The sequence below is a fragment of the Neovison vison genome, chromosome 12 (assembly GCF_020171115.1).
Source record: "Neovison vison isolate M4711 chromosome 12, ASM_NN_V1, whole genome shotgun sequence".
Classification (NCBI taxonomy): Eukaryota; Metazoa; Chordata; class Mammalia; order Carnivora; family Mustelidae; genus Neogale; species Neogale vison.
In genome coordinates this window covers 108,049,205-108,076,334 of record NC_058102.1, presented here as the reverse complement: position 1 = coordinate 108,076,334, position 27,130 = coordinate 108,049,205, and the positions used below count along the sequence as shown (strand labels likewise).

General features: G+C 41.5%; 1 protein-coding gene across 1 annotated transcript in view; it reads right to left on the bottom strand.

Moving 5' to 3' along the window:
- Positions 1-27,130, bottom strand: part of CACNA1C (calcium voltage-gated channel subunit alpha1 C) — a 621,853-nt gene that overhangs the window by 188,931 nt on the left and 405,792 nt on the right. Inside the window, exons 6-7 of the mRNA XM_044228473.1 lie at positions 16,514-16,672; positions 9,303-9,499 (exon numbers count right to left, since the gene is read on the bottom strand). Of these exons, the coding sequence (XP_044084408.1) occupies positions 9,303-9,499; positions 16,514-16,672 (356 nt within the window). The remainder of the gene's footprint in view (positions 1-9,302; positions 9,500-16,513; positions 16,673-27,130) is intronic.

Here is a 27,130-nt window from a genome sequence, read left to right as displayed (position 1 = left end):
AGTTTAACTGGTTTGAAGTGTTACATCCCGATAGGTTCTTTTCAAATCTAATACTATTTATCTGGGCTCACTATATTTTGGTTGAAGGAATCTACCAAATACAGCCATAGCACAGAACACAAAAACTGTGTTCAGGGTTTGTGGGTCATTGGCTTGAACTGAGTCACTGAGCAAAAGAAGAGTTTTCAATGTAAGTCTACTTAACCATGTTGTAATTCAATTCAATTCAACAAGAATTTATTGAGCATTTCCATTCCCACATACTCTGCCATTTTGAACATGGTGCTTATCATTTTCTAATTCATTTGTTACGTGTTAGAATGTAAGTTCCCTGAGGACAGGCAGTTTTGGTCTGGTTTGTTCACCAGACCAAATGCCAAAAACAGTGCATCGTATGTGACAGGTACTCAGTAAATGTTGAGTGAATGAATGAACTTGATACGTGCCAGGCACTGTGCTATGAATAGGAAGCCCTTCCTAGCATGGGGACAGATTAAAAAAAAAAAAAAAAAAGGCAACTATAATGTGAGGTGGTAAATGAGGTTGTAGGAATAACCATAGAGGTTTCTAGAAGTGTAGAAGAAAGAGTGGCTGTCTGAGGCTTGGAAAAGCAAGCAACCGACAGACCAGGCAGAACTGGGTAAACCTTCCAATTTACCCAAATTCCCTACTCCTCTCTAACGCCCCTTGTGAACCATGTGAGACTATGGACTCTGAAAAACAGTCTGAGGGGTTTGAAGTGGCGGGGGGGTGGGAGGTTGGGGTACCAGGTGGTGGGTATTATAGAGGGCACGGCTTGCATGGAGCACTGGGTGTGGTGAAAAAATAATGAATACTGTTTTTCTGAAAATAAATAAATTGGGGAAAAAAAAAAAAAGAACTGGGTAAACCTTGCACCATGGGGCAATGAGTGTAGGGGCAGATAGGAAGCCCAAAGGCTTTGTGATCCTAGGACAGAATTGGGGGTTTCCTAGGAAGTTGGCAATTACTAAAAATAGAACCCACAGTTGAAAACCCATCCTGGCTCTGGGATGGAGACTTTTCCCAGTGGCTGAGGGTGAAAATATCCAGAAAAACAGTGGTTGTTAGGAGAGGCAGGGTAGAAAGGTTTGTGTGTTTCAGAGCTTGCCCCCATCACAGGGAGCCTGAAAGACTCCTTTAACCAGAAAGTAACCGTCAGAGGCAAGTCTACAAAGGAAACCAAACCAACAGAGGAAAGTCCAATGACCACCCAGGAGGAGAAAAAGAAAACTGCACCATGTAAGAAGGGGCAGGACTGGTGAAATGAAGTTAGGGAGGAGAAAGGCATAAGCATGATGGCGGGATAGCCAACCATAGGCCATAGAATGATTGTAAGGATGACCATGTGATTCCAGGGTTTTTATGTCACATTTTATTATGGGGAACCACGACATAAACCTTTCACTATTCTCAGCAGTGGTCTTATTAGAGTCCACATTTGTTCAACAGTATTTCCTGAGTGCCTACTGTGTGTAAGATATTGTGTTCTGAGCCAGTGAGAGTGATGGGGTTAAAAACAGCCTTGGGATAGGAGAAGTCATCTGTGAGGAGGTGTTTATGGAAACTGGATCCAAGGCCATGAAGCCTCTACGTGCCCTAGGTTTTCTTTTCTCAGATTAAGTCTGGCCAGTGAAGGTCAGGGTCCTCTCCTCCTCCTTATGTTAGGGAGGGTGGGGGAGGTCAGAAAGAGCTGATGGAAGCTGTGGACTCCCACCTGAGAAAAGGTCCATGCCCATGACGTTCTGCCTACAACCCCATGGGTGCATGGGCTCAATGTTTCTGATCAACCAGCTGCTCTGTGCTAATCTGGGAAGAGCTTTTCCCAAGAGTGGCAGAGGGGGCCTGTTCTGCATGAGTTCTCTTGCTTTGCCTCAGATCTCAGACCTTACTTAGGACATATAGGAACATGTAGTTGCTGGAGGCAATGGCACACTTGCTGCTAGCAGTTCACCCTTCCAGAGCTGCCTCTGGAGCCTGGGCAGATGGAGAGTGGGCATGAGGGCTGGCTGGCACTTAACCAACTGCCTTGGAATGAAATTTCTCCTTACTGGTTCCTCATAACCCTAAAGAAAATACACTTCCCTGAACCACATCTCTCTCATAAGTCAACAAACCCATGAACCTTGAAGATTTCCTTGGGCCCTTATTCATTTTTGGGTGTCCTTTCCTTTGTGTCCTAGGTAAGTGACTCCCAGCATCATTAAGGGCTTCAAATGGAGGGGGCTACAAGCCACATTGCCCATACATAGCTCATAGAGAGGCCTGTGATAACCTTATGACCCACAGATAAACTCATGACCCATAGATAGCTCATTAATATCCTCATAACCTTATGACCCATAGATATCCCATTGATATCCTCATGATAACCTCATGACCTATAGATATATTCATGATCTATAGATATCCCATAGAGAGCCAGGGACATATCCAGGAGACTCATGGTATCTACCTCTCCCTTATTCTATGCTTCTGCTTTGGTCTCATCCTTGTTGTGAGACAGTTCTTTCAAAGGTTTAAGATGCAGAGTAGCAGATGAGGGGCAGGACTCAGGAGGGCAGATGGGAGATTAATAAGCTTCCAATGTGTTCCTAAGACCCTATCACTTCTTCAGCAAGCAATGCTCGACAGCTACTGGTGAATGATTCTCTGGTCTGTCTGGCTCTGGCCTGAGAGGAAAGGGCTCCCTTTGTTTTCTCTTTTACTTTCTCCTCTTTATTCTAGGCCACCTACTTTTGGGGGCAGACTGGGTAGAGAGCATACAATATGGATGGCTCTGAAGTAGGGCAACGCCTGGAGTGATGAGATTGATGTCTTAAATCAGCTGGAATGGAGCTATTAAGAAGAGAGTGAATAAATAAAGACATATTTTTAAAAAATGACCTAGATTGCTGACACCCTTATTTAGAGGTGAAAAAAGGATAGGTTTTCTCAAACCATTAAAGCTATATGTTTCTTAGGTTTATAACAAAGGAAGCTTTGTGACTTTTTTAAGGAAGGCACATATTTAGACATTTTGATGTCCACCATCAGCAGCCATTGCAGCCTCCAGGCCCAAGGACTTAGAGGATGACCCCAGCCTCTGCTGAAACACATGCTTGATTATTCCTAGAATCTGCAGACAGCCCAAAGATGATACTGAATGAAAAACACAGAAGGACTTCCTGAAAAAAATATCTAGTTCCTTGAGGGCAACCTCAACCATAAACGTTCAAATCCAACATACATTTTTTTTTTTCCCAAAGAAGATAAAATAGGAGGAACAACACCTCCTGGATCCTAGTGCATCAAAGCCACTCTCAATCCTAGCTGATTTCCATGCGTTTTTAAGTTGTGGCAGTTTCTCCTAAGGTTTGTTTCACAGTCGCTGTGGATCTAAAAAGACTAAATAGTTTCACTAAATGCCAAGAGGCCTGTCACTTGACAGCAAAGGCAGGAGATGCTGGCCCATAAAAATCATAGTGCTTTCCACAGAGTACAACTAGAGGACAGGGTTTGCTGCTGTCATGAATGTCAGTGCCCAGGGCAATGTCTCAAAAAATCTGTGACTCCTCTTGACCTTCGTCACCTTGCATGCAGATACCCATAGGTCAATGAGTGAGCAGCAAGTCAGACAACAAGTTTAACCTGACTCCTTCCTGACCCTGCACCCGTTTATTGTTGTACATGGAAAACTCATGACTGCCTCAGGGCACAGGTGAAAGCCTCGATTATTATGTGGGGGAAGACACCCAAATGTTCCTAACATGAAGGCAAACCAACACATCTACTTTTTAAAAATCCCTGAACTCACATGGGATCATGGGGATCACTGACATCCTGGGGGAGGTTAGGGAGTGTGAGTGGCCCCAAGTATAAACACTTGTGTAGGAGACAGCAGGCTCATAGCCAAAGGAAGCCCTGCTTATCTGTCCTGGGCAGCAACAAGCTGTGAGGTGACTGCACCTTTTGGCAGGTGGCCTTTCAGGCACCTTGGGTGAGAGCACTTTGGGGGAACATGAGCTGTTTCTTGGTTCTATTGAGAGAACCTAAAAACCAGTTCTCTCCAGTCTCCCTAAATGTTATAAACTTGCTTTCGCTAGGGGGAGGAGCCTCAAAGTGAGTGAAATTCCTCTCTCTCCCTGAAATGTTCTGTGCCAACACAGAGCTCTGAGTATACTGCCTTGCTAAGTCAAGTTTACTTATGTGTCCTCTATCTCTTCAACTAGATCTTAAATTCCTTGAAGGCAGGACTTCATCTCTCCATCCCTCTACCCCAGTCCCTACTCAGTCCCAGGAACATAGTAAATACTCAATAAATGTTAGTTAAATAGATTATTAAATAATAAGGACTCATCTAATACCAGTGAAATGAATAAAATAAAGCCTAAAAATTAAGTAAGTAATAGCATTGAGAGTTGCTAATTTTCTTTCGTGACATGCTTGTAAACTACTAGTTTGTTGTCTAGATGACATTATTTGTCTAAAACAGCATGGGCACTAAGTGGGGAGCACTCTAATAGAAGCAGATTAAAAGTCAAGAACTACAGGGTCCTAACTAGGACCTACCACTTTTTCTGTTCTGATACCTGTGAAAAAGCCCAGGATGCTGTTTCTAGGTTACTTGAGGATTTTTTCCCAGCTCTTCACTTAGAATGACTATTAGGTCATAAATAGAACTCAACTCCCATTTCTGTTTTCTTGATGCCTTCAGAGACATTCTCTATATTCTATAGTGAAAAGAGGTGGCTTTTTGAAAAAAAGATGGAGTGGGGAAAAAATAGGGTAAAGCCTGAATCAACCTGCCTGGATGTAAAAGACCTTTGTTATAAATGAAGGATGTTTCAGCAGCACCAAGAGCAGATGTGAATGTCCATCTCTGTGTGTATGAGAGTGTAGAAGGAATTACCTACCCAGCATGTCCAGACAGGTAAGTGGGATGACAAGACCAAGTGTGGAGCTGACAACTGCTTCATGAAAGGTTAACATACTAGAATTTTGTTCCCAAGTTCTCCTGTTGAGCTCAAACTAACCCAGATACTACAGAAGACACTATTTGTGATTCTAAAAATCTTCTCTTTATATGATTTCTCATTAACTATTCTTTCTAATTCTATTTTTAAGCTCAGTTTCTATTTTTTAAGCCAATTGTTGGGGTGGGGCAATGGGTGATGTTGGAAAGAAGTGATCCCACTATGTTGGTGGTAGGTAGGGTTGGGCATGAGTCCAGGGAAACCTAGACCTGAGTGATTTTACTGTGTGCACAGTATTTAATATTCTTGGGGGCCCTGGATCAGGAGGGTATTCATCCTCTTGATGAAGGCTTATTCAGGCATCTAGATTCCAGAAGAGCTAGAAACGTGTATGTTTGGGTGATGCCTACTTCTAACTGCTCCCTCCCTTTCCCACAAGTCTCACATGTAACTTTCTCCAGGTATTCCAAACACTGGGTCAGTGGTCATGTTATTCTGTCCCCAAGAGCACGGGGCTATCTCAAGTACAAACTCAGCACCTGACTGATGTTTATATTAATTAACTGTGATTTGGATGCATTGTGGAAGGGATAATGATTTTAAAATGGACTCAGACCACATCTAAGAATCCTGAAAATCATCTTGATTCAGCAGCCTCTTTATCTTCAGGAAGGCACATTCTCAAACCATATAAGATAAGTAGTCTTGAATTACATGAAGAAAGTTAGGGGTGTTTGGTTAAAAAAAAACATAAAAATCTGAACATAGAAATAGAAACTAATGGTGATGCTATACACTATTGGATTCTTCCCTCTCCTGGTGGTTCATTGTTTCTAAAGAAGGCTGATACTTTTGTTTGCTCACCATTCCCCACCATTTTAGAAGAGACATGGACATTCTGAGAGTAAATTGGGCTTTGGCTTAAGAAGCCATTGCTCAAGGAAACCACACCTCAAACTGAGTTTTAGCTTAGTTTCCAAATCCCCAGTGTCCCCCACTCCTTACCCTGTCATCTGCAGATTCGGTAAAAGAAATGTTTCAACAAATCGTTCACCTTAGTTGGAACCTTGACCCAATGTATGGCCATAACTTTAACTAGCTGTTCTAGTATTACTTGGCCAAGTTTGATCTTCTTTTTAGTCCACTAACTCTTCAAATCATAACAATGGGATGAAATAATGGTTGTCACAGAAAAAGAGAAATGGATTTGATATTATCCACAGTAGGAAGCAGGTGTCTGCCATTTGCTACTGTTGACCTCCCTGATCCCTTCCATCCCAAGCTATATCCAGTGATTGAATCAATTGCTTCTTTAGCACTTTAATGGCTGATTCTCTCCCTAGGAACATCTAACAAGCTGTTTGATAGTTCAGAATGAATCTGGCTCTGGGGTTTCCATTCATTGCTATACTTAAAAATCTTGGTTGATCCTTCCAACATTCTGTAGACTTGCCCTTTGGATTTGAATGGAAATGCATTCTTCTGAGTGGAAGACCCTGCTTCTCCAATTTCCATGGAAACTATAGCTTCCTAGACTGGTTCAAATCCAGTGGCATCAAAGCAGCACCATGCAGATTGAATAGGTTAGGCTTCTAGGGGTTTTCAGACTCCTACTCAGGATCAGAATCACCTGGAGAGCCTTTCAAAATGCAGATACTGGGGCCTAACTTTGGAACTTCTCATTTAGTGGCTTGGAGGAAAGTCTGGGTATCATTATATTTAGAAAGTTCCATGTTTTATACTAAAGTACACTGAGATTTGAGAGTCTGTGGGTTTAGAAATATAAGCTCAGAGGCAAGAAGGAGGAATGTTGAAGGGGGAGGAAGTAAGAGGGAGAGAAAAGAAGGAGGAAAGGAAAAATGGCCATAGAAAGGTCAAAGCAATTAGAGAAATTGTCTGAAAGCAGGAGCATTGGGCTGGGGAGTGCTTCCATCATGAATACCCAAGTATGAGGCTGTTTCAGCTTTACGGTGTGTGTGCGCATGGGCATGTGTGTGTGTGTGTACATGGGCATGTGTGTGTGTGTGTGCACGTGTGTGTATGTATGCATGCACACACACACACACACACATACACACAATATGGCCGTTTTGGGAAGGTGCTGGGAAAATCAGAGAGGCATGTCCCATGAGCCTGGGATTGTTTCTTCACCTCTGACATTTTTTCCGTTCCCAGCCTGAGCTCTATCACACACACCCCAGGGGAGAAAGCACAACACAGCTGCTGAAAATTGGTAGTTGCAGTTGTGTGCTTCTTCTCATTCCCCACTCTGGCTGTCATTACGACAGTATTTCTTTGGTCACATCTGGCTGGTGGGGTATCAATGACTTGTGTTGGGGGAGAGGGAGGGAGTGATGAAGGAAGATCACAAAAATACACCAGGGCCATCAGCAAAGTAAATTATACCTATTCCCCCAGCCCTACACCCACCCACCCACTGCCACCGTGCCCTCAATTTACCACCATGGAAGGCGTTCCTATAGCAACTTAAAGCATGGGTTTGAAGCTCATGTGATGAGGCTCCAAAGCATAGTCCCATGTGCTCATACGTTACATGGCCCATAGCAGAAACTGCCCATGTACAGAAAGGTATTTCTGTCCTTGGATAGCCAGAGAGATCTACCCAAGGTAGAAGGACCACTTGGGAATTTGATCAGCTTTGCTAAACGAAATAAATTTGCCTAAGCATAGTACATTCAATTCCCTCTTTTCCTCTTAGAAATTATTCAAAGCCAGTTTTGTTGAGCATGGACCTAAAAAATGTTTTCCAGTGTTTCATTTTAATTTGAGAGGTGACTTGACCTTTGTCTTCTTTTCAAAGTATCACAACACAGCAACTCTACCATGGCCCGGTTCCAGTCATACCATCATTATTCAGTTTAGATTTACTGTTTCTCTAGACTGAGATTTTTAGTCTGAACTGGATGTTGTTTATATCTGAATCCTGTACCTAGGAGCTTCTCTGGCATGCAAGGAATGCGCAATAAATGTTTTCTGGGTACAAGGTTTTCAGGCAAGTTTCAAGTAGTCATTTGCAGAGAGTATGCATTTGATAGCAACACTGGGTTTCAGCATGTTGACCTAAACATTAAAAACTTGAAAAGAGGACTTTTGAATCAATAGGTTATGGCGCTCATGAAAAAATTAAAAGATACAATACCCTGTATCACATCTCTGTGTTATTACAAAACTCTTGAGATTTTAAGAAGAAGTCAATACCTCTCTTGGCATCATCAGTTCCTTTCTATCTGGCGGCTCTGTTCAATGGGAAGCCATTTGCTTCCCTCTCCTCTTCCCTGCTTTAATATGTAGACACTTCCCCAAGCAGACTCTTAGACTGTTTTCAGCATGGCCAAATAAATTTGACTATTTGCAAAACTGTGGGTGAGATGGTATTTTCAAGACTGGCAACAAGCATTTTTCACCCAAATGCTGGAGAACAACACTGGATTCTGGCAAGTCATTTCTCATGCTCAAGTAGGAGATCCTACAAAGAATTATATTTTCTGGAGCTTTTACAAATAATGGACTTGACTCTGCCAGAAAGGAGACAGCTCAAATATGGTGTGTATATTTGCCTGTCCCATAGGCAGAAATCTGGCACTTTAACAGATTGAAGGTTGGCAAAGTAGTGTTGGCTGCTGGATAATAAAAGGGGCATCTTGAAGGTAAAAGAAAATTTACCATTGACTGGTTGACATTTAGGAAGTGGTGTTTCTAAATATGCACACATAACCAGCAGAGTGTTTTGCTAGTAGTGAAAATGATGGCAATGTGTTTGTCTGATGGACTACTCTAATATGATAAGATTAACATGAGAAATAGAAATATAATAGCATGCCATAATACTAACAGTTCAATAAAAATTGTTTCTTGTTAGAAGACCAGGCCTGGCTTTTCTCCTTAGCCCTAAAAATTAATAATTGTGCTCTCTAGCTCTCTTTGGGGGACAGATGCAAGACAAGGATAAGAACGAAGAAACTCTACAGTTTCTACAGGAAGGGGAGTTGAATAGAATCCTTGTGTCAGGTTTAGCCAACTCATTCACAGATCATCAGCTGTAGGCCCGTATTTCTCACTATGGTAGGATAAACTGAACGATGACATTTCTCTTAGGCTGATGGGCGGACAAAGAGACTCATTAGGGTGCAAATTTCATGCTTTGTTTCTCATGAAAGACCTGGAAGAAATCAAAGACATTCATCAACTATTCCATCAAGGTGTGTATGTGACCACAAAGTCATGGGAAGAGTGGAAGAAAAGGGAGATGTTGAGGAAAGGCTCACAGCCTTCTGGACTCCCTGCCTCTGCCCATCTCAAGTTACGTACCCAGTACAGCACATCTGTCCAGCCCTCCATGGTGATGCACTGGAACACCGTCAACATGGCGAAGGCAAAATTGTCGAAGTTGGTGATGCCATGCTTGGGCCCGTCCCACCCGGGCTTGCACACAGTGCCGTTCTGACACTGCCGTCCATGGCCTGTCTCCAGAGCACAAGGGGAAGGATCATCTTCTGCTGGAACATCTTGAATGACCAGGGGAAAAGAGAAGGCAGCAGAGGGGATGGAGAGAGATGGGCAGAGAAAGGAGAGAGAAGTCAGAGAGAAAACTGGCAGGATAAGGTTGATGGGCTAGGCAAAACAACCACAGCAACCATAATACAGAACACATTTTCATTAGTTCCCTCACAGACAAATTAAACAACGTAAGTAACGAGGTATTCATTTTAGGCTGCCATTGATTTAGGGAGTCAGTACTTTGAACTAATTGTAAAACTATTTTAACCTTGTTAATTGATTTCAAAGATGGTAAGACTATTGCACATTCTGCAGAAACATGTTGTCATCATGGTCAATGGCAAATGGCCAATTAGAAGCTAATGATGATGCAATCACTCCAAGTGGAAAACATTCTGGGAAGTGATAGGAAGTCCACCTTTTCTTTCTTTGGTGATAATGTATCTGTGGAGCCTTCCATTGGAATACCAGAGTTTAGGGTGAGGGTTATATTGATTGGAAGAATCTCTCACATAATTAGCCAACAAGTCCCATTCTGTAACACTTTCTCCATTACGTGTTATAGGACACATTACCAAAGATACAAGTCATTTTATAGTAGAAGCCTTATGCTGATGAAGGACAAAACATAAATTCTTCCCACAGGGGGAAATGATAAATAATAAATGATAGTGGTCTTTATTACAACTCTCGAACATAAACACTGCTGATTGTCATATGGAACCTTGCAGCACTGCTCTTTGGTTTCCAGCATGAATGCCTTTCAGAAGAGAAGACTCCTTTTCTGACCTCTAATCAAGAGAGACCTGCAGTGGGTGACAGGGACAATACTCCCTAGGTATGGACAGGGCTTTTTCAGGAAACTGTACAACATATCTCCTGTGGCTACAGATGGTGCTTGGGCTAATTTCACATGCTGGGAAGAGTTACTAGAAAATTAATAATTAAGATGTAGCTTATATTTTTGGTGTGGAGATCATTGGTAAATTGAAATAAGACTAGACTGATCTCAGGGCACCTGGGTGGCTCAGTCAGTTAAGCATCGCTTTCTGCTCAGGTCAGGACCTCAGAGTCCTGGGATTAAGCCCCACATTGCATGGAACTCTCCCTCTGCCTCCTCCCACAACCTTAAGTGTACTCATGTGTGCTCTCTCTCGCGCTCTCTCTCTCTAATAAATAAATAGAACCCTTAAAAAAAAAAGACTAGACTGATCTAAGAATTCCCATTATGGTAAAATACTGGTAGCCTTGACCCAGCTATGTAATGTAATAGTTTGAATTTCACAGAAGCTTGTGAAATTAAGGACATTGTCTCATGCTTATAGAAGGTAACAGTAATAAACAGAATAGACTTCAGTCATAACAAATGATAATTTAACAATAATGAAGATATGCCCCCAGATAGAGAATTTACTTACAGTTCTTCATTTAGAAAATAACAGATCACCCAGGGTCTTTTCTTATTTCATATGCATCACAACAATTACGAATGTCTAGTACCTCTGCATTGAAGACTATTGGTTGCTTGGCTCTTTCTCAGTTTGTGGTTTCAAATTTGAAACTGTTTACTCCAAAGAGGAAGACAGGAAGAGGAATATTAATCCTAACTAAGAGACAGTTCTTACGAGAATGGAACTGAGCAGTATGGTTGGAAATACATGCTGGAGTGTGTCTTCTTGGCTTTTTAACTTTTTTCTGTCTTAACAGCTTTATTGAAATATAATTTACATGTCTTACAATTCATCAATGTAAATGTACAGCTCAATTATTTTTAGTAAATTTATATAGTTGTACAGCTATCACCACAACCCATTTTAAAACATGTCCATCATCCTCCTAAATTCCTGTGTGCCTGTTTGCAGTCAATCCAAGCTCCTCTCCCCAGCCCCCAGCAACCTGATCTACACTCTGTCTCTACAGCTTTGCCTTTCCAGAAATTTCATATAAATAGAATCATACAATATGTGGCTTTTTGTGTCCGTCTTCTTTCACTTCGCATAATGTTTTTGTGGTTCATCTGTGTTGTTGCCCATATCAGTATAGTATATTATTTTTGTTGCCAAGCAGTGCATATCACTGTACGTCTAACCATTCACCAGTGGATGGACATTTGGATTATTTCCAGGTTTGGGCTATTGTGAACCATGCTTCCTGGCTTATCCTTGGCCTGGTGCTTCAGGTTGTGTGTGGGTCTTTGTGTGATGACCAAGGTGTAAAGATCTGCACCACTGGTCCCTGAACTGTTTGAAGGAATGACAGTGTCCACCCCATTTCCTGACTCCAGGTTCTGGCTCCCAGTAGGGTTCTGCTCCTGGAACTGAACTCTAGTTAATTTTTTGTGACTTCTGAATTTTTAAAGTCTTTGGAGATTTGGCTGTGAGTTTAAACAACAGGAGGCTATAAAAAGAGGGAAACTCAGAAATCAATCCCAACCCTAAAGAATGCATAAAAAAGTGGGCAACAAACACCTAAAAAATTGAGAGACTGGGAAACCAAGAACTAAATACATTATATGTTCTGTTGGGTTTCTCACCCGTTCTGGTGATGACTTTCTACTGTGATATGTTCAGTCACTGTGATAAAAGTGCTGGAATGATATAGGAGATGGGAGCAAAAGAGAAGGTGAAAAAACAGAGGAACAACTTGCATTTCTTTCTCTCCTGTTTTGCCTTCTAGTGAATAAAGATGTTGTTAATCTTTGTGTTGTCACTGCTCATCTGACAGCCTTTCCTGTGCTCTCTATTTCTGAAACAGGCAAAAATAAGGCAAAAGTGAAGGTTGCTAAAGTGAATGCTGAGTGTCCTCAAGGAAGAAAAACATCTTTTTTTTTTTTTTTAAATTTCTTTTCAGCGTAACAGTATTCATTGTTTTTGCACCACACCCAGTGCTCCATGCAATACGTGCCCACCTTAATACCCACCACCTTTGGGGTTTTATAGAAAAGTATATGTTGAAAGGAAAACGGCATCAAGGGGAAGGGATCTCATTAATAATAATAATAATAATAATAATAATAAAAGGACGAGGTTCGGAGAGATTATCTAAAGGCTCAAACACCACTGCTATTTTAAACTATCTTGAACAACAATAAAAAAAGATTTGAGAACAATTAAGAAGCAATGATGATCTGGTAAAAATAGGTATCTATAAAAAGCACTGAAGGGAACACTTGAAAAATGTGAACACACACATCAGCAGGTCCTTGCGACATGCACTTCAAGGTGGGGGGAAATTAGTTTGAACATGAAAATTGTGTTGGTTTTCTTCTGCAGAGTCATGAAGCCCCAGGGAGGAAAGCAGGAACAAAGGTAGGAGAAAGAAACAAAGATGTAGGCCTTATGCTTTAAAACAGAAGTGAAGTAGAATCATTCTGGAAAGTCCAAATTAAGTTTGTGGTAAAAGAATGGAGGCAAAGATTAGGAGAGATTTTAGAAAAGCAGTTAATACCAACAAAAACATGAAATCCTGGGAGAGTGCCAGTTAGGGGTTCCAAGGAGAAATCACCAAAGACAAAATCAATTACTTTTTTAGGACCCAACTTTAAGGAGTGAATACAATGAGAGTGATTTCATTTCTAGGTTTGAACCAACCAATTCTTTGCCAGTCTCAGGGGTAATTAGTGTGCTTGGGAGAACGATTCAGAGTGGCCTGGCTCAGAGTGCCATCAAACAGATGGGACAGCCAGAAACAAAAGGTGCCGGCATATGGTGATGTGTCTGTTGAGGAACTAGGAAGGCGCCTTGCAGATGCCTCTGGGATCAGAGAAAAATTGCCTCTTCAGAGACCACCTCTACAGGGAACTGGAAGGGCAGCCTACAGGCTGAATTATGGTCTATCCAGCCAGCTCCAGAGCTTTCTTCAGCCAAAGCATGGCTCAAAATCTTATGTGTCCTACAATCTACAAGCACATAAAATTCCCAGTGTGAGAAAAAGTCTTAGAGTGCAACAAGAAGAATTTGATCTAAATTCCTTTATCACAAAGGCTCACAAGCACTTTTGTATAATCCAAATTGGCAGAAAAATATGGTAATTCAACACAAAGTCTGAGGTTTATGAAAAACATCACCCATTCCAAAGGTGGTATAAAACTCTCCAAAACCAACATGGGGGTTGGTTTCAAAGATTGCAGGTTTTTGGTCTCCTTCTCTATGGCTGCATGGAGTATGTCCAGAGTCCCATACTTTTTTTTTTTTTTTTCCTTCTCATTAGTTTAGTCACTATGTAGGTGGAAGAGGCTCTGATGACTGTGGTTTCATCTTCTGTTGGGAAGGATGGAGTGAGGCCCTGGATTTGTCATCAGATGGCAGATTTAGGAAGGAGGAGCTCCAAAAGCTCCTGATTGCAGAGTGTTGAGTGAAGAGGCATCTACAGCCAGGTGTCCTCAGCCCCTCTTCCCAGCAGGGAGCTTGGCTCCACACAGAGTGAGGTCACCTTCCTGGAGCTGGCACGGTTCCTCTCTCTGGAACACTTCTCTCAGTGTCTGTCCTCTGACACCCTGGATCCCCAGGCTGATGGTCCTTTTCACCATGGCAGCTAACGTCCCTTCTGACTTATTGGGTGAAGGTAAATCCCACCGCTAAATAATCTGATGCATCTTCTGGTAGGATGAAGGCGACATCCCAAGAATTTCTCCTAGTCCTGTTTTTTGTTTGTTTTTTAAATCAAGAATGGAAAACAATACAGTTCTAATAAGGCCATTCCAATTGGTGAGACCAGTTCTGGTCTTTATCCCAAGAGTGGGGAGGCTGCTATAAGCACTGGCGGGCCATTGGGGGCTGTTTCACCAGACTGTGCAGCAGCGGTTCAGAGAAGAGCATCCTATCTTGTGTCTCCTTTGTTTATCGTGCCCATCATTTTCTTGCTGGTTGAGGCCACTGCAGGTCTGATAACAAAGCCCAGTGACTTCCAACATTCAGGGTTGCTTGTTAGCACAGGCCCTTAGAGGATCTTGCCACCAGTGAAAAATGCACTTTTGCTGTTTTCTCAGCAGGATTGATAGAAGCTATGTGCAGCTCTGGGAGCAGTGCTCCCTAGGTAAGTGGTTGGTTGCAGCATAAGGTTGCTATCATTAGCTCTATGGCAGAAATTCACCATTTCATTCTCTTCCTGCCTCTTGGCATGCTGTTGGTGAGAGCCAAACCATCACACACACCTGCTCTTGGGGTCTTTGACACTCACCCTCCCTATGACAGCCTGAGGAGTTTGAGTCTAAAGAGTCACTGATCATTTCAATACACTGCATAAACTTTAGAGATTAACGGTCCAGCTCTTAAGTGGGACTTAGAATGAGCTCTAACAAAGCTACACAATTAATATAAATTTATTGGTTTAGGGCTGGCTATAGACTAAACTGAGCAAGAAGGATTTGAATTCAAGGGAAAAATACTACTCATTGCATTATTTGTTATTCCTCTAAACAAAGCTGGAAATCTCAGAATTTTAACTGAAGGCAAGATCTGTCCTAATATTAAAGAACTTAGTTTTTTTTTTAAACATGACAGTTTATTTAATTTATTTTTTTAAAAAGATTTTATTTATATACTTGACAGAGAGAGATCACCCGTAGGCAGAGAGGCAGGCAGAGAGAGAGGGGGAAACAGGTTCTCTGCTGAGCCTCCTTAGCCCGATGCGGGACTTGGTCCCAGGACCCTGAGACCATGACTGAAGCCGAAGGCAGAGGCCTAACCCTCTAAGCCACCCAGGTGCCCCGACAGTTTATTTTATACAATTATGGCTCAAATAATTAGGAAGTTCTCTCCAGAGTGAAAAAATGGTCTCTTAAATAGACTCCTTATCAAAAAAGTAAAAACAATGGTGTGAATCTGTAATCATAGGTTTATGGGGTTTTGTTGTTGTTGTTGTTCTAGGACTATGGTCACGTAGTGGTGATCTAGAAACTACAAATACCCAGTCAATCCACCCAGTTAAACCAGACCCTCTAGATCAGGTACTCTATTTTGATTTCTGAATATGAATAGCCTATGTCATTCCTTGTTGTGCAGATCTGCCCCTCCTCACCATAGTAAAGCAAGAGGGGTCAAACTTAATTTAATGCCTGGGCTGAATGGGAAGGAGAAGCAGTACAGATGGAGAGAAATGAGTTATCTTTTAAAGCTTCAGACAGATGTCTCCCCTTTCTCTACCAAGATGTCAAAAATCAAGATGAAAGATCTGGTTGTTGGAAAAAACAATCACATAAATTTAACACTTCTAATCCTTTTGGGGGGGAAGTATTTTTTTTCAACAAGTTTTTGTTTTAAACTATTTTACATGTCTTCTGAGAAGTTCTGTCAATTCCTGTTTAAATGATATTTTTTTAAAGGCACCACTGAGATTTTAGTAACCTAAGACAACAGTTTGTAATATATCCCACAAGCCAAAATTTTAGTCCTATTCAGAGAAGTGCCTAATAGTTCAGCATTTCTTGTTAAATATACTGATTTATGGAAAGACCATGGGGAGAGAAGTCTCAAGAAGCTCCCCCTCCACCACACCCTGTGACAGGGGGCCAGCATCTGTCAGGCCTATGAAGAGAGAAGCAGAAAACACAGCACAGAGGAGCCAAGGGTGCACAGAACCCAGGGTTGTGATGGAGACATCTATTGGCTGCTGGCAAAGCTGCTTTCGTGGAAGGGCTTTGGATGACAAGTGACACTGAAGGACCAATGGACAGAGATAAACATGCTCATTACATCAGTTCTGATTCTTAAATTAAAATACTCCAGGTTGTCTAGGTGATGCTTCTTGATTCACACAGCTCATTTAACCGTTTAGTAGTGCTGGAAGGAAACTTGCAATTAACTGTTTTAACAAAGACCCATTTTATTAGAAAGAAAGTAACTAAGAGGAAAATAATACCAACCTCTGCCTCTCATTCCACAGAATGGAAAGATGAGTACCTGAATGGAGGAGGCCTTCCCTAGCGCCAGTGATCACATGGTGGCTGTTCGCCCCATTACAAGGAAAGTAGCAACAAGCCAGGGAAGCTTCTTGAGAGCTGACCACTGGGCATCTTCCCTTACCTGCTATGCCCTCCTGGTTGTAACAGGTCTTATGCATTTTTCCCATGAAGAGCTCCAGGCCGATGATGGCGTAGATGATGATGACAAACAGCACTAACAGGGCAATATGCAGCAGGGGCACCATAGCCTTGATAATGGAATTCAGAACCACCTGGAGGCCTACAATGACAAAATCAGACAGTAACAGTGAGCACATCAGTTTCCATTTATTGAACCAAATGCTATCTTGGATGCCATACTGATGTAATCTCATGCAATTTTCTTAGCAACTTTACCAGTGATGTATCACAAGCCCCATTTTTTAGATGAGGAAAGTGAGGCTTAATTTCACATAGTCAGTGAGTGACAGAGTAGGGATTGATATCTAGGTTGGCCTGACTCCAGATCTTTCTCAGAGGCACACCCAAATGAAAGGACTGGCAGATGCTGTGCTTCTAAGGGGAAGAACATATTGTTTTATCCAGAACTATCCAATTTTCTAATATCGTAACATCTTTTTGTCCTAGACCAGCATCTCACTATAGTGAGAGTTAATTTTGACTAGAGATAGCCCTGCAAAGACTTGCTTATCACAGGTGAGATTACTAGAGCCAATGGCTGACCCATCTGTTGGAAAACAAAAATCTGGTTGCCACGCATCTGGGAGGGTAGGACTTCCTTTGTTGAAACTTATTCATATCTCAGGATACATGTAGGTGGTGAGACCTCTGTGGGCTTCTCTCTAAGGACTACATGAGTGGACCTTTCTTCCTACAGATTTCTGACCAGGGCTCTTTCCCTCAGGACCCAAGTCTGAAGAACATTATAGCCTTCTATTCAAAAACCCCAGTGAAGGGAGTTCATGATTAATGGGTATGTACTTTCCATTTGGAAAGATGAAAAACTTCCAGAGATAGATGGTGATGATGATTGCACAATGTGAATATACTTAGTGCCACTGAACCATACACTTAAAGTGGTTATAATGGCAAATTTTGAAATGGATACATTACCACAATAAAAACTGAAAGTACCCAGATCCAGTCAGGAAAAAAAAAAATAAATAAATAAAAAGTAAATGAAAAATTCTGTTTAGCGCATGAGTCTTGTCAGTGCACTCCAAAAGTCTATAGGCTTATACTGCTGTCTTATGGGAAAAAGGACCCCCTAACTTATATTTTTTTCCTGCTTTCCCTCTCTTTTAACTTTTTAAAAATTTTAATTTAATTAAAAATAATTTTTTTCAAGATTTCAGGACATGTTTAATGTATAGTTATAGGCAGGGCTAATATATCTAGAATAAATTCCCCTGATGTCTTTGGACAGCATTTGGAAATGATAGTATGTTTATTTATACTTTACTTTAAAAATAGTTTCTTGGTCAAGTTGTTCATCATCTAAGAATGTCGAAAAAAAAGTTTGTGTGTTAGGATAAGGATAGTTGGAGGAACTGTAAGTAAAAGAGAATTTTTAATTCTTTTTTTAAAAATTTAAATTCAATTAATTAACATACAATGTATTATTTGTTTCAGGAGTAGAGGTCTGATTCATCAGTCTTCTATAACACCCAGGGCTCATTACAACACATACCCTCTCCAATGTCCATCACCCAGTTACCCATCCCGCCACCTCCCTCCCCTCCAGCAACCCTCAGTTTGTTTCCCATGATTATGAGTCTTTTATGGTTTGTTTCCCTTTCTGATTTCGTCTTGTTTCATTTTTTTCCCCTCCCTTCCCCTATGATCCTCTGCTCTGTTTCTTAAATTCCATGTTTCAGTGAGATCATATGATAATTTTCTTTCTCTGATTGACTTATTTCACTTAGCATAATACCCTCTAGTCCCATCCATGTTGTTGCAAATGGCAAGATTTCATTTTTTTTTTTATGGCCCCCTAACTTATAAGCTCAACCATAAACGACACCAAGAATGCTCTTTGTTTAAAAGGGATGTTACAAGTTTTCATTTGCAAAATGGTGGAGAGTTACCAGCAAGTCACCCCCAGATTACCCCCAGTTCAAAGAAAGCTTTCTGTCAACAGTGATTACACCAAGTCTTCATCTCCTAGGAGAGACATGGTGGGGGGGGGAGGGCATATTCTCCTTCCTTACATGGAGGCTAATTGTGCAGAAAACCTGTGGCCACCTTTGACATACATATGATAGGACACCCACCTGTGCACCACACCACACAGGGCACTTTTAGCGTCTCCACCTGATGTGGCCTACCAACTGTGGATATCCTTCCCCTGCTCTGTGCATTGGGAGTTTCACCTTTGCATTCACCCACAGTCCTCCTTCTGCACTGGATAAACAAAGTCTGGGTCACCCTCTTCCCAGATCCCAAGGCAGCCACTGGTGTTCTGTGATTGGTGGAGTAATTTTTCTCAAGGCTAATTAGAGGAATTCTCCCCAGTTATTGAGCCAAGATGGGGAGAGGGAAAAAAAATAAAAGAAGAGAAAAGCTGGAATAATTTTACCTGTGAATTAATGAGAGTGCCTTGCAGCCTCCCATTAGAACAAGATGTTTTCAGATCCAAATGATTTCATTAATTAGCAAGTTGTACACACATTAGTGGTAAAGTATGCGAACCCATGGAAGAAGTTGAAAACTGAACTGCAAAACAAGTTTCAGAGGTGTCTGCTGGTGGGGGAACGCTCTAAGTGCTGCTCACTGAAGGGGGAGGGAGGTCTCCCAATGCTGCCTACCCAGGCCACCAGTGAGCTTTTGTTATCAGGCCTTCGGTTCCATAGCCTGGGCTGGTGAGAAAGTGGTGGGATATACAGAATGGGAACCTCTCCTTTGTGCTGTGGCCAGAGGTTCTGCTCTTAGAATAAAGACCAGAGTCTCTCTTGTGCCCTTCAATGTGGCACAAGGACTGGACCCCCATCTATTTCTCCATCCACTCCAACCCCCTGCATCCTCATTTTCTGTGCTCCTGGTCAAAACAGCTTTTCTTTTTGCCTCAAATATGCCATACTGGCAGATCTCAGAGATCTTGAGGGTTCAGTTCCAGACCATAGCAATGAAAGGGATATTGCATTAAAGCAAATCAAGTGCATGTTTGTCTTTCCCAGGGCATGTAAAAGTTAAGTTTACATGATGCTGGAATCTATTAAGTATGCAATAGCATTATCTCTAAAAAACCAACATACACACCTTAATTACAAAATACTTTCTTGCAAAACAATGCTCACCATCATCTGAGCTTTCAGTGAGTCATAATCACTGATTACAGATCACTATGACACATAAAATAATAAAAAAAAGTTTGAAATATTGTGAGAATAACCCAAGTGTGACACAGAGACACAACATTGGCAGGAAAATGGCTTGATGGACTTGCTGGATGCAGGGGTGCCACAAACCTTCAATTTGTTAAAAAAAAAAAAAGTAATATCTGCAAGCACAATAGTGTGAAGTGTAATCAAACAAGGTATGCCTGCGCCTCCCTGCCACGGGGCTGTGAAACCTGCTGTTCCCTCGGCCTGGAAGTCTTTCCCATGGTTACCTCCTATGTAGCCTTCATCTCTCAACCCAAGCATCTCTCTTTCTGCAGATCCTTCCCCAAGCTCCCAGACAGAGAAGTTTCCTCTCTTATATATCTCCTTGGAACCATTTCCCTTCCTTTGGAGCATTAGTCTCACTTTGGAATTATATGTCCAGTAAGTGGTTTTTATGCATTTTTATCTGTCCTTCACACTGGGCTGAGTTTTGTGAAGACAGCAACTGCCTGCTCTTTTCACCAGCTTAGCACTGATGCCCAGCTTGGTGTTGAGCCCATGGAAGGCACTCAGTGAGTATTTATTGAAGGAGGGACACAACTTTCAATCTAAGTAAATGCTCTTGCTATCACGGCACTCTGATGGCCTTTGCTGCAATGGAGTCTGCTGTACAGGTAAGGATGTGAATGGACAAGTAACTTTCAGGGGCTTGCAAACTCAGGCAAAGACTAATGAGTGGGCTACAGAGAGGTCAACAGGAAGCCACAGGAGCCAGTGGGCTTCCTTCCCACCATAAGGCATGCTGTCAGAGTTCTGCAGTACTGCTCTGTTCCCCTGCCCCTATCTCAGCCAGGGGCTGTACCACCCACCTGAGCCCCCAGGCCAGAAACTGATTCCTGAGGCTCTTCCCTCTAACTGGTTACCAAGTCACACAGTTTGATTTTGAAGTGTCTTTAGACAAGTATGACTTATTTTTACTACATAACTAACATACGAAAAATCATGTATTATAGGAAAAATAGAAAATCATAGAGAAAATAGAAAATAGCTATGACAGAGAAATTACAAAACATGGGAAGCAAAAAGAAGAAGGTAATCATCCCTTATTCTACCACCCAGAGGTAAGCATGTTTAGCATTGGGCACATATTTTGGACATTTTTGTTCATGACTTGTTTTCTTCTTCTTCTTCTTCTTCTTTCTTTCTTTCTTTTTTTTTTTTTTAAAGATTTATTTATCTATTTGACAGACAGAGATCACAAGTAGGCAGAGAGGCAGGCAGAGAGAGAAGGGAAGCAGGGTCCCCGCTGAGCAGAGAGCCGGACATAGGACTCGATCCCAGGACCCTGAGATCATGACCCGAGCCGAAGGCAGAGGTTTAACCCACTGAGTCACCCAGGCGCCCCTCTTCTTTATCTTCTTGGTGTTCTTCATTCCATTAATGTCTCTTTATGTCCAGTTTTATTCGATCTTCTTGCTGCAGTTAGAAATCTCATGCTAAAGGACAAACCAGAATGTCTTGTCCCCCTGATGAAAAGTCCTTCGATGACCCTTATCGCCTACAGGTAACACCCACTTGTCTCCTTTTGTAGTTTCATTGCATCCAATTCCAGTTTACACCTTACATTCCAGGAATACACTGAACTGCCTGAAGTTCTCTGGCTTCATACCTTCCTATTTTAGTATATGCTCTTCCACCATTCCCTGCAGCCTCATTCTATCTTCTCATCTTTGTATCTCAGCACATAGTAGTGACTCAATGCACATGGAGATAAATCACATTTGTAAGCACAGGCTGCTTCAAAAAAAAAAAAAAGCATAATGATGAAAGAATTGGAGACAATGTCATTCAATAATCTTTAGATGAAACTGAAGATGTATTGTCAGGAAAAGATAAGAATCATGGAATGGGAAAGGCACAGGCAGGAAGGGGGATATTAATGATTTTCACATTACTTAAACTGCTATTTTGAGGAAGAGGAATTAGATGAGTTTGATATAACCATACACATGGAACCAGGATGAGCTTGGAAATTTCCAAGAAAGATTTAGATTCAACAGATATGAAAACCATCAAAAAACCAGACCTATCTGAAGAGGAGTGGGATGTTTTAAGAGATAGTGGAATAGCCAAAATATGGAAAGAGCCCAGATGTCTGCCTGTCAACAGATGAATGGATAAAGAAGATGTGGTACATGCACACATACAGGAATATGACTCAGCCATCAGAAAGAATGAAATCTTGCCATTTGCAATCACGTGAGTGGAACTAGAGGATATTATGCTAACAGAAATAAGTCAGTCAGTCATAGAAAGGCATACCATATGATTTCATTCATATGTGGAATTTAAGAAACAAAATAGGTGAGCATAGGGGAAGGGAAGGAAAAATAAAATAAGATGAAATCAGAGAGGGAGACAAACTGTAAGAGACTCTTAACTCTAGGGAACAAACAGGGTAGCTGGAGGGGAGAGGGGTGGGAGATGGGGTAACTAATGAGCACTGGGTGATATATGCAACTGATGAATCTCTCGATTCTACACCTGAAACTAAAAATACACTCTAAGTTAACTAAATAGAATTTAAATAAAATTTTTTTAAGAAAGTAGTTGGCGCTCCATCTCAGATGTGTCCAAGCATTGACTGAATAAGTTCTTGAAGGAGGTACTTTGTGGACATTCAGCCATGGGTGAAGAATTGCTTAGGCACACCAAAGCCTCCTATTTTCTTGTTAAGCTGTTCTGAAGATACTACCGTGTGTGGGTCAGGTGCAGCTCTCAACACTCTACTTGGATTATTCCATTTCCTCCTGGCAACAAATTATGAAGTAGGGGTGTGTTTGTTTGTTTTTTTAGATTTTATTTATTTGTCAGAGAGAGAGAAAGCACAAGCACGGGGAAGGGCAGGCAGAGGGAGAAACTGGCTCCCTGCTCAGGAAGGAGCCCAAAGGTAGATTCAATCCCAGGGATCATGACCTGAGCTAAAGGCAGACACTTAACCATCCAGGTGTCCTGAAATAGGTGTTGTTATTAACTGTATTTTACAGATGAGAAAAGCAAATCCCAGAGAGATTAAATGACTTTCCAATATGTACACAGCTCGTGAATGGTGTGGGGTACAAGGCCAGGCATAGCCCAGAGCCTGTGGGCTTTGCCATTGTGTTAGATGCTTCCCCATACCACCTACAGTGTGGCTTTCAGTCTCTAAATTCTGTGTCTGTAAAGAACTAACACATGCTTGCAACATCTGCAGCAAAGGTGGGGAGCCTAGGCCCTGCTTCCAGGAGAGCCCAGATATTTCCAAGGCCAGTCCAGGAAAGGCTTCTAGTTCCTACCTACTTTCCTCACAGCCAGTCTGGGATGGCAGAAGTCAGGCTGGTGTGTGAAAGATTGGGCCAGAATGCTTTCTTTCCATTCCATCATACAGAATTTGGCTCTCAAGCCCCAGATGCTTAATATCTTCTCTTTGGAACTGGCTCACAGCTGTCCCAGAAATGGCTCCTTTAGCTCAAGCTCTAATTTGGAAAACACATCAGCATTTCTCCACCCAAGTGTTCTTCTCAGATAAGCCACGCTTATGGCAGATAAGCAATTGCTAGGCCCTTCTTCAGGGCTGGCTGCTCATGCTGGTGGAAGTAAATGGGCCTTAGGCTTACCTAGGTGAAGCAACTGCTGGAAAATGTCCTGTGAACACAAGATCAGTAAAGGCTCACAAACAGGATGAGTTTATTTTCCTAGCCTCACATCAGATTATGAGAGCTGACAAATATACATATAATTATGGGGACAATGTTTGATATGATAACTACACCAGAAAATTTGGAACATATAGTTCCACACAGGGATTAAACATATAATCTTGAAATCCAGTGTCTGATAATTTGCATTTCATGTCAGGTAACCTCTTGGTGGAAGGAAAATCTCCCAAAATGCCTGCTGCCAGACCTCCCAGGGAGACGGGACTTTGGGAAGTGCCACCATCCAATGCTGAATTTAAGAAAAGGACAGAGATGGGGCTTAGTTGGTGTGTACGGCTTTTCCTTTTCTCTCTCTTATGTTTCTGTTAAGCCCTGGACAATTGCCTGTATAACTTTAGTGGTTCAAACTGAAAATTCCAGGTTAGGAAAGGCTTAGAAGATCTGAGTACATAAAACATCCTGTTTCTCCTTAAAAGATTAAGAGGAACCATCATTCAGTTATGGAAAGCAAAACCTGGCATCTCTCCTGAAGACAGTGTTAAGATTGGCCTGAAAGTGCCCAGGCTTCCACACCCATTATGAGATGGGTTTACTGTGATGGATACAAGGCTGAGGACATATCACAATCTTTTGCTTTATAAAAGAGCATCTTCACTAAGCTCTGTTTTGGTGATGAATTGTTCTTCACAGGGCCCCAGCGGTCACATCAGGAGAGAGTTTGAAAATGACTTTGTGACAAAGAGCCTGAGGAAGGAAAATGAAAAGTTACTGGGGCTGAAAAGTGATGTGCAGAAAGGTTGTCTGATCAAGTGCTAGACCAATAGGCCATGTAAACTCTATTCCCATGCTCCTTCTTTTGAACTCAACTTTCAAGTCACTCTAGTGTAAAATAAGAGGAAAGAGAGAAATAATTGAAGACCCCCAAATTGGAGATCTTTGCTAATGTTAGTCTGATTTCATTGTCTAGTTTCTGCTTTGACTTACAGCTTTTTTTTGTTTTTGGTGGTGGCTAGGAATGTACATTTCATGTCCCAACTTTCCAGACTCCATGGCTCCAGCCAAGCACTCAGAAGGCAATAAAAATGATCAAGAAATCCTGATCATAGAATCAATAAGGAAATAATGATGAGAATCACTAAACTAGGAAAAGAGTTTGGTTTTGGTTTAGTGTGGTGGTGGGAGTCTATCATAGATAGACTCACAGTTTGTCAGAACAGGAAGAGGATTTTGGGATCACCTAACTTGCTACTTAAATTTTCACTCATTCAAAGGATATTTATCAAGCTATGCTTTATGGGCCACCTGTTATGCTAGGGTTGGGGATAAAGTGGTAGATAAGAGCTCTGTAGGCATTGTCCTCACGGAGCTTGTAATGGAAGCCAAACATGAATCAAACAATCACATAATCAATAAATAATCAAAAACTTGTTAAGAGCTTTAAAGGAAGAGAACAAGTTACGGCAAGGATCATCCTTTGGCAGGGATGGTAGAGGATGGCTTCCCTAAGAGGAAGAGAACCTTGCCAAGTGAGTGGGCAGGTAGACAAGTCCAGGCAGAGAGGTCTGTAAGTTCCAGCTGAGGAAGGTTGCCTGAACAGCTGTGGAAAGACCTATGGCTCTCCTGTCCTGCCTCATGCTTTTCCCTTGACTTTGTTCTGCCTCTTAAAAGACATTACTGGAAGGAGATTTGGGAAACCAGTTTACTGCTTCTGTTTGAAGTGTGGGGAAGCAGAAATCACTTTCACTTTCAGAGAAAGCAATTCAGGAAGCACGGTGAGAAAGGCTCTCCTGACAACTTCCTCATTTGTAAAATGGAGGAAATAATCCTCAGCCTAGCCACAGAGCAAAGGAAGGCGGGGAACTGGGTCAATAGAACAGAGGTTTTATTGTGCTTTGCTCTACTGCACTCGGTAGATACTGCTTGCTTGCTTTATTTATTTATTTATTTAAATAAAGGTTTATGATAGCCCTGCACTGACCAAGTCTATTTGTGCCATTTTCACAGCAGCCTTTTGCTCATTTTGTGTCTCTGTGTCACATTTTGGTAATGTTCACAATTTTTCAAATGTTTTCACTATTATTATATTTGTTATGGTCATCTGTGATCAATGAGATCAGTGATCTTTGATGTACTATTGTAATTGTTTTGGGGTTCCATGAACCCTACCTATATAAGATGGCAAACTTAATTAGTAAATGTTCTGTGAAACACAACAATATTGAAATTAGGCCAATTAATATCCTACAATGGCCTCTAAATGTTTAAGTGAAAGGAAGAATCATGTGTCTCTCTCTCCCTCCCTTTAAATCAAAAGCTAGCAATGATTAAGCTTAGAGAGAAAGGCGTGTCCAAAGCTGAGAGGCTGAAAGCCATACCTCTCACATCTAACAGCCAAGTTGTGAATGCAAAGGAAATGTTCTTGAAGGAAATTAAAAGTGCTATTCCAGTGAATGCATGAATGATAAGAAAGTGAAACAGGCTTATCACTGATATGAAGAAAGTTCTGGTGGCCTGGAGAGAAGATATCACTAGCTACATTCCTTTAAGCCAAAGCCTAATCCAGAGCAAGGCCCTAAGTCTCTTCACTTCTGTGAAGGCTGAGAGAGGTAAGGAAGATGCAGAAGAAAAGTCTGAGGCTAGAAGAGCTTGATTCATGGGGTTTAAGGAGAGAATCCATCTCCATAATATAAAAGTGCAAGGTGAAGCAGCAGAGTGTTGATGTAGAAGCTGCAGTGAATTATCAGAAGATCTAGCCAAGATCATTAATGAAGGTGGCTACACTAAACAACAAATTTTCAATGTAGACAGAACAGTCTTTTTTTTTTTTAGACAGAACAGTCTTATATTGGAAGATGCCTTCTAGACTTTGATAACTAGAAAGGAGAAGTCAATGCCTGGCTTCAAAAGTTCAAAGGACTGGTTGACTCTGTTGGGGCTAATGCAGCTGATGATTTTAAGTTAAACAAATGCTCATTTACCATCCTATGGGCCACAAAAATTATGCTAAATATAGTCTGTGCTCTATAAATGGAAAAACAAACCTTGGATGACAGCATTATCTGTTGACAATACAGTTTACTAAATATTTTAGGCCCACTGTTGAGAACTACTGCCCAGAAAAAAAAGATTCCTTTTCAAAATATCACTGCTTACTAACAATGTACCTGGTCACCCAAGAACTCTAATGCAGACATAGAATGAAATTAATGTTTTCATGACTACTAACTGAACATCCATTTTGCCACCTGTGGATCAAAGAGTAAATTCAACTTCCAGGTTTTGCAATTTAAGAAATACATTTTATAAAACTATAGCTCCCATCGACGGTGATTCCTCAGATGGATCTGGGAAGAGTAAATTGAAAACCTTCTGAAAAGGATTTACCATTCTAGATGCCATTTGGAACATCTGTGATTCACAGAAAGAGGTCAAAAAATCAACATTAAGAAGAGTTCGGAAGAAGTTGGTTCCAACCTTCACTGTTGACTTTGAGGGAGTCAAGATTTCAGAGGAAGTAATTGCAGATGTGGTGGAAAGAGCAAGAGAGCTAGAAGTGGAGTCTGAAGATATGACTGAATGGTTGCAATCTTGTGATAAATCTTGAACAGATGAGGAGCTGCTTCTCATGAGCAAGGACAGTGGCTTCTTGAATGGAATCTACTCCTGGTGAAGATGCCATGAAGACTGCTGAAATGACAGCAAAGGACTTAGAAATAT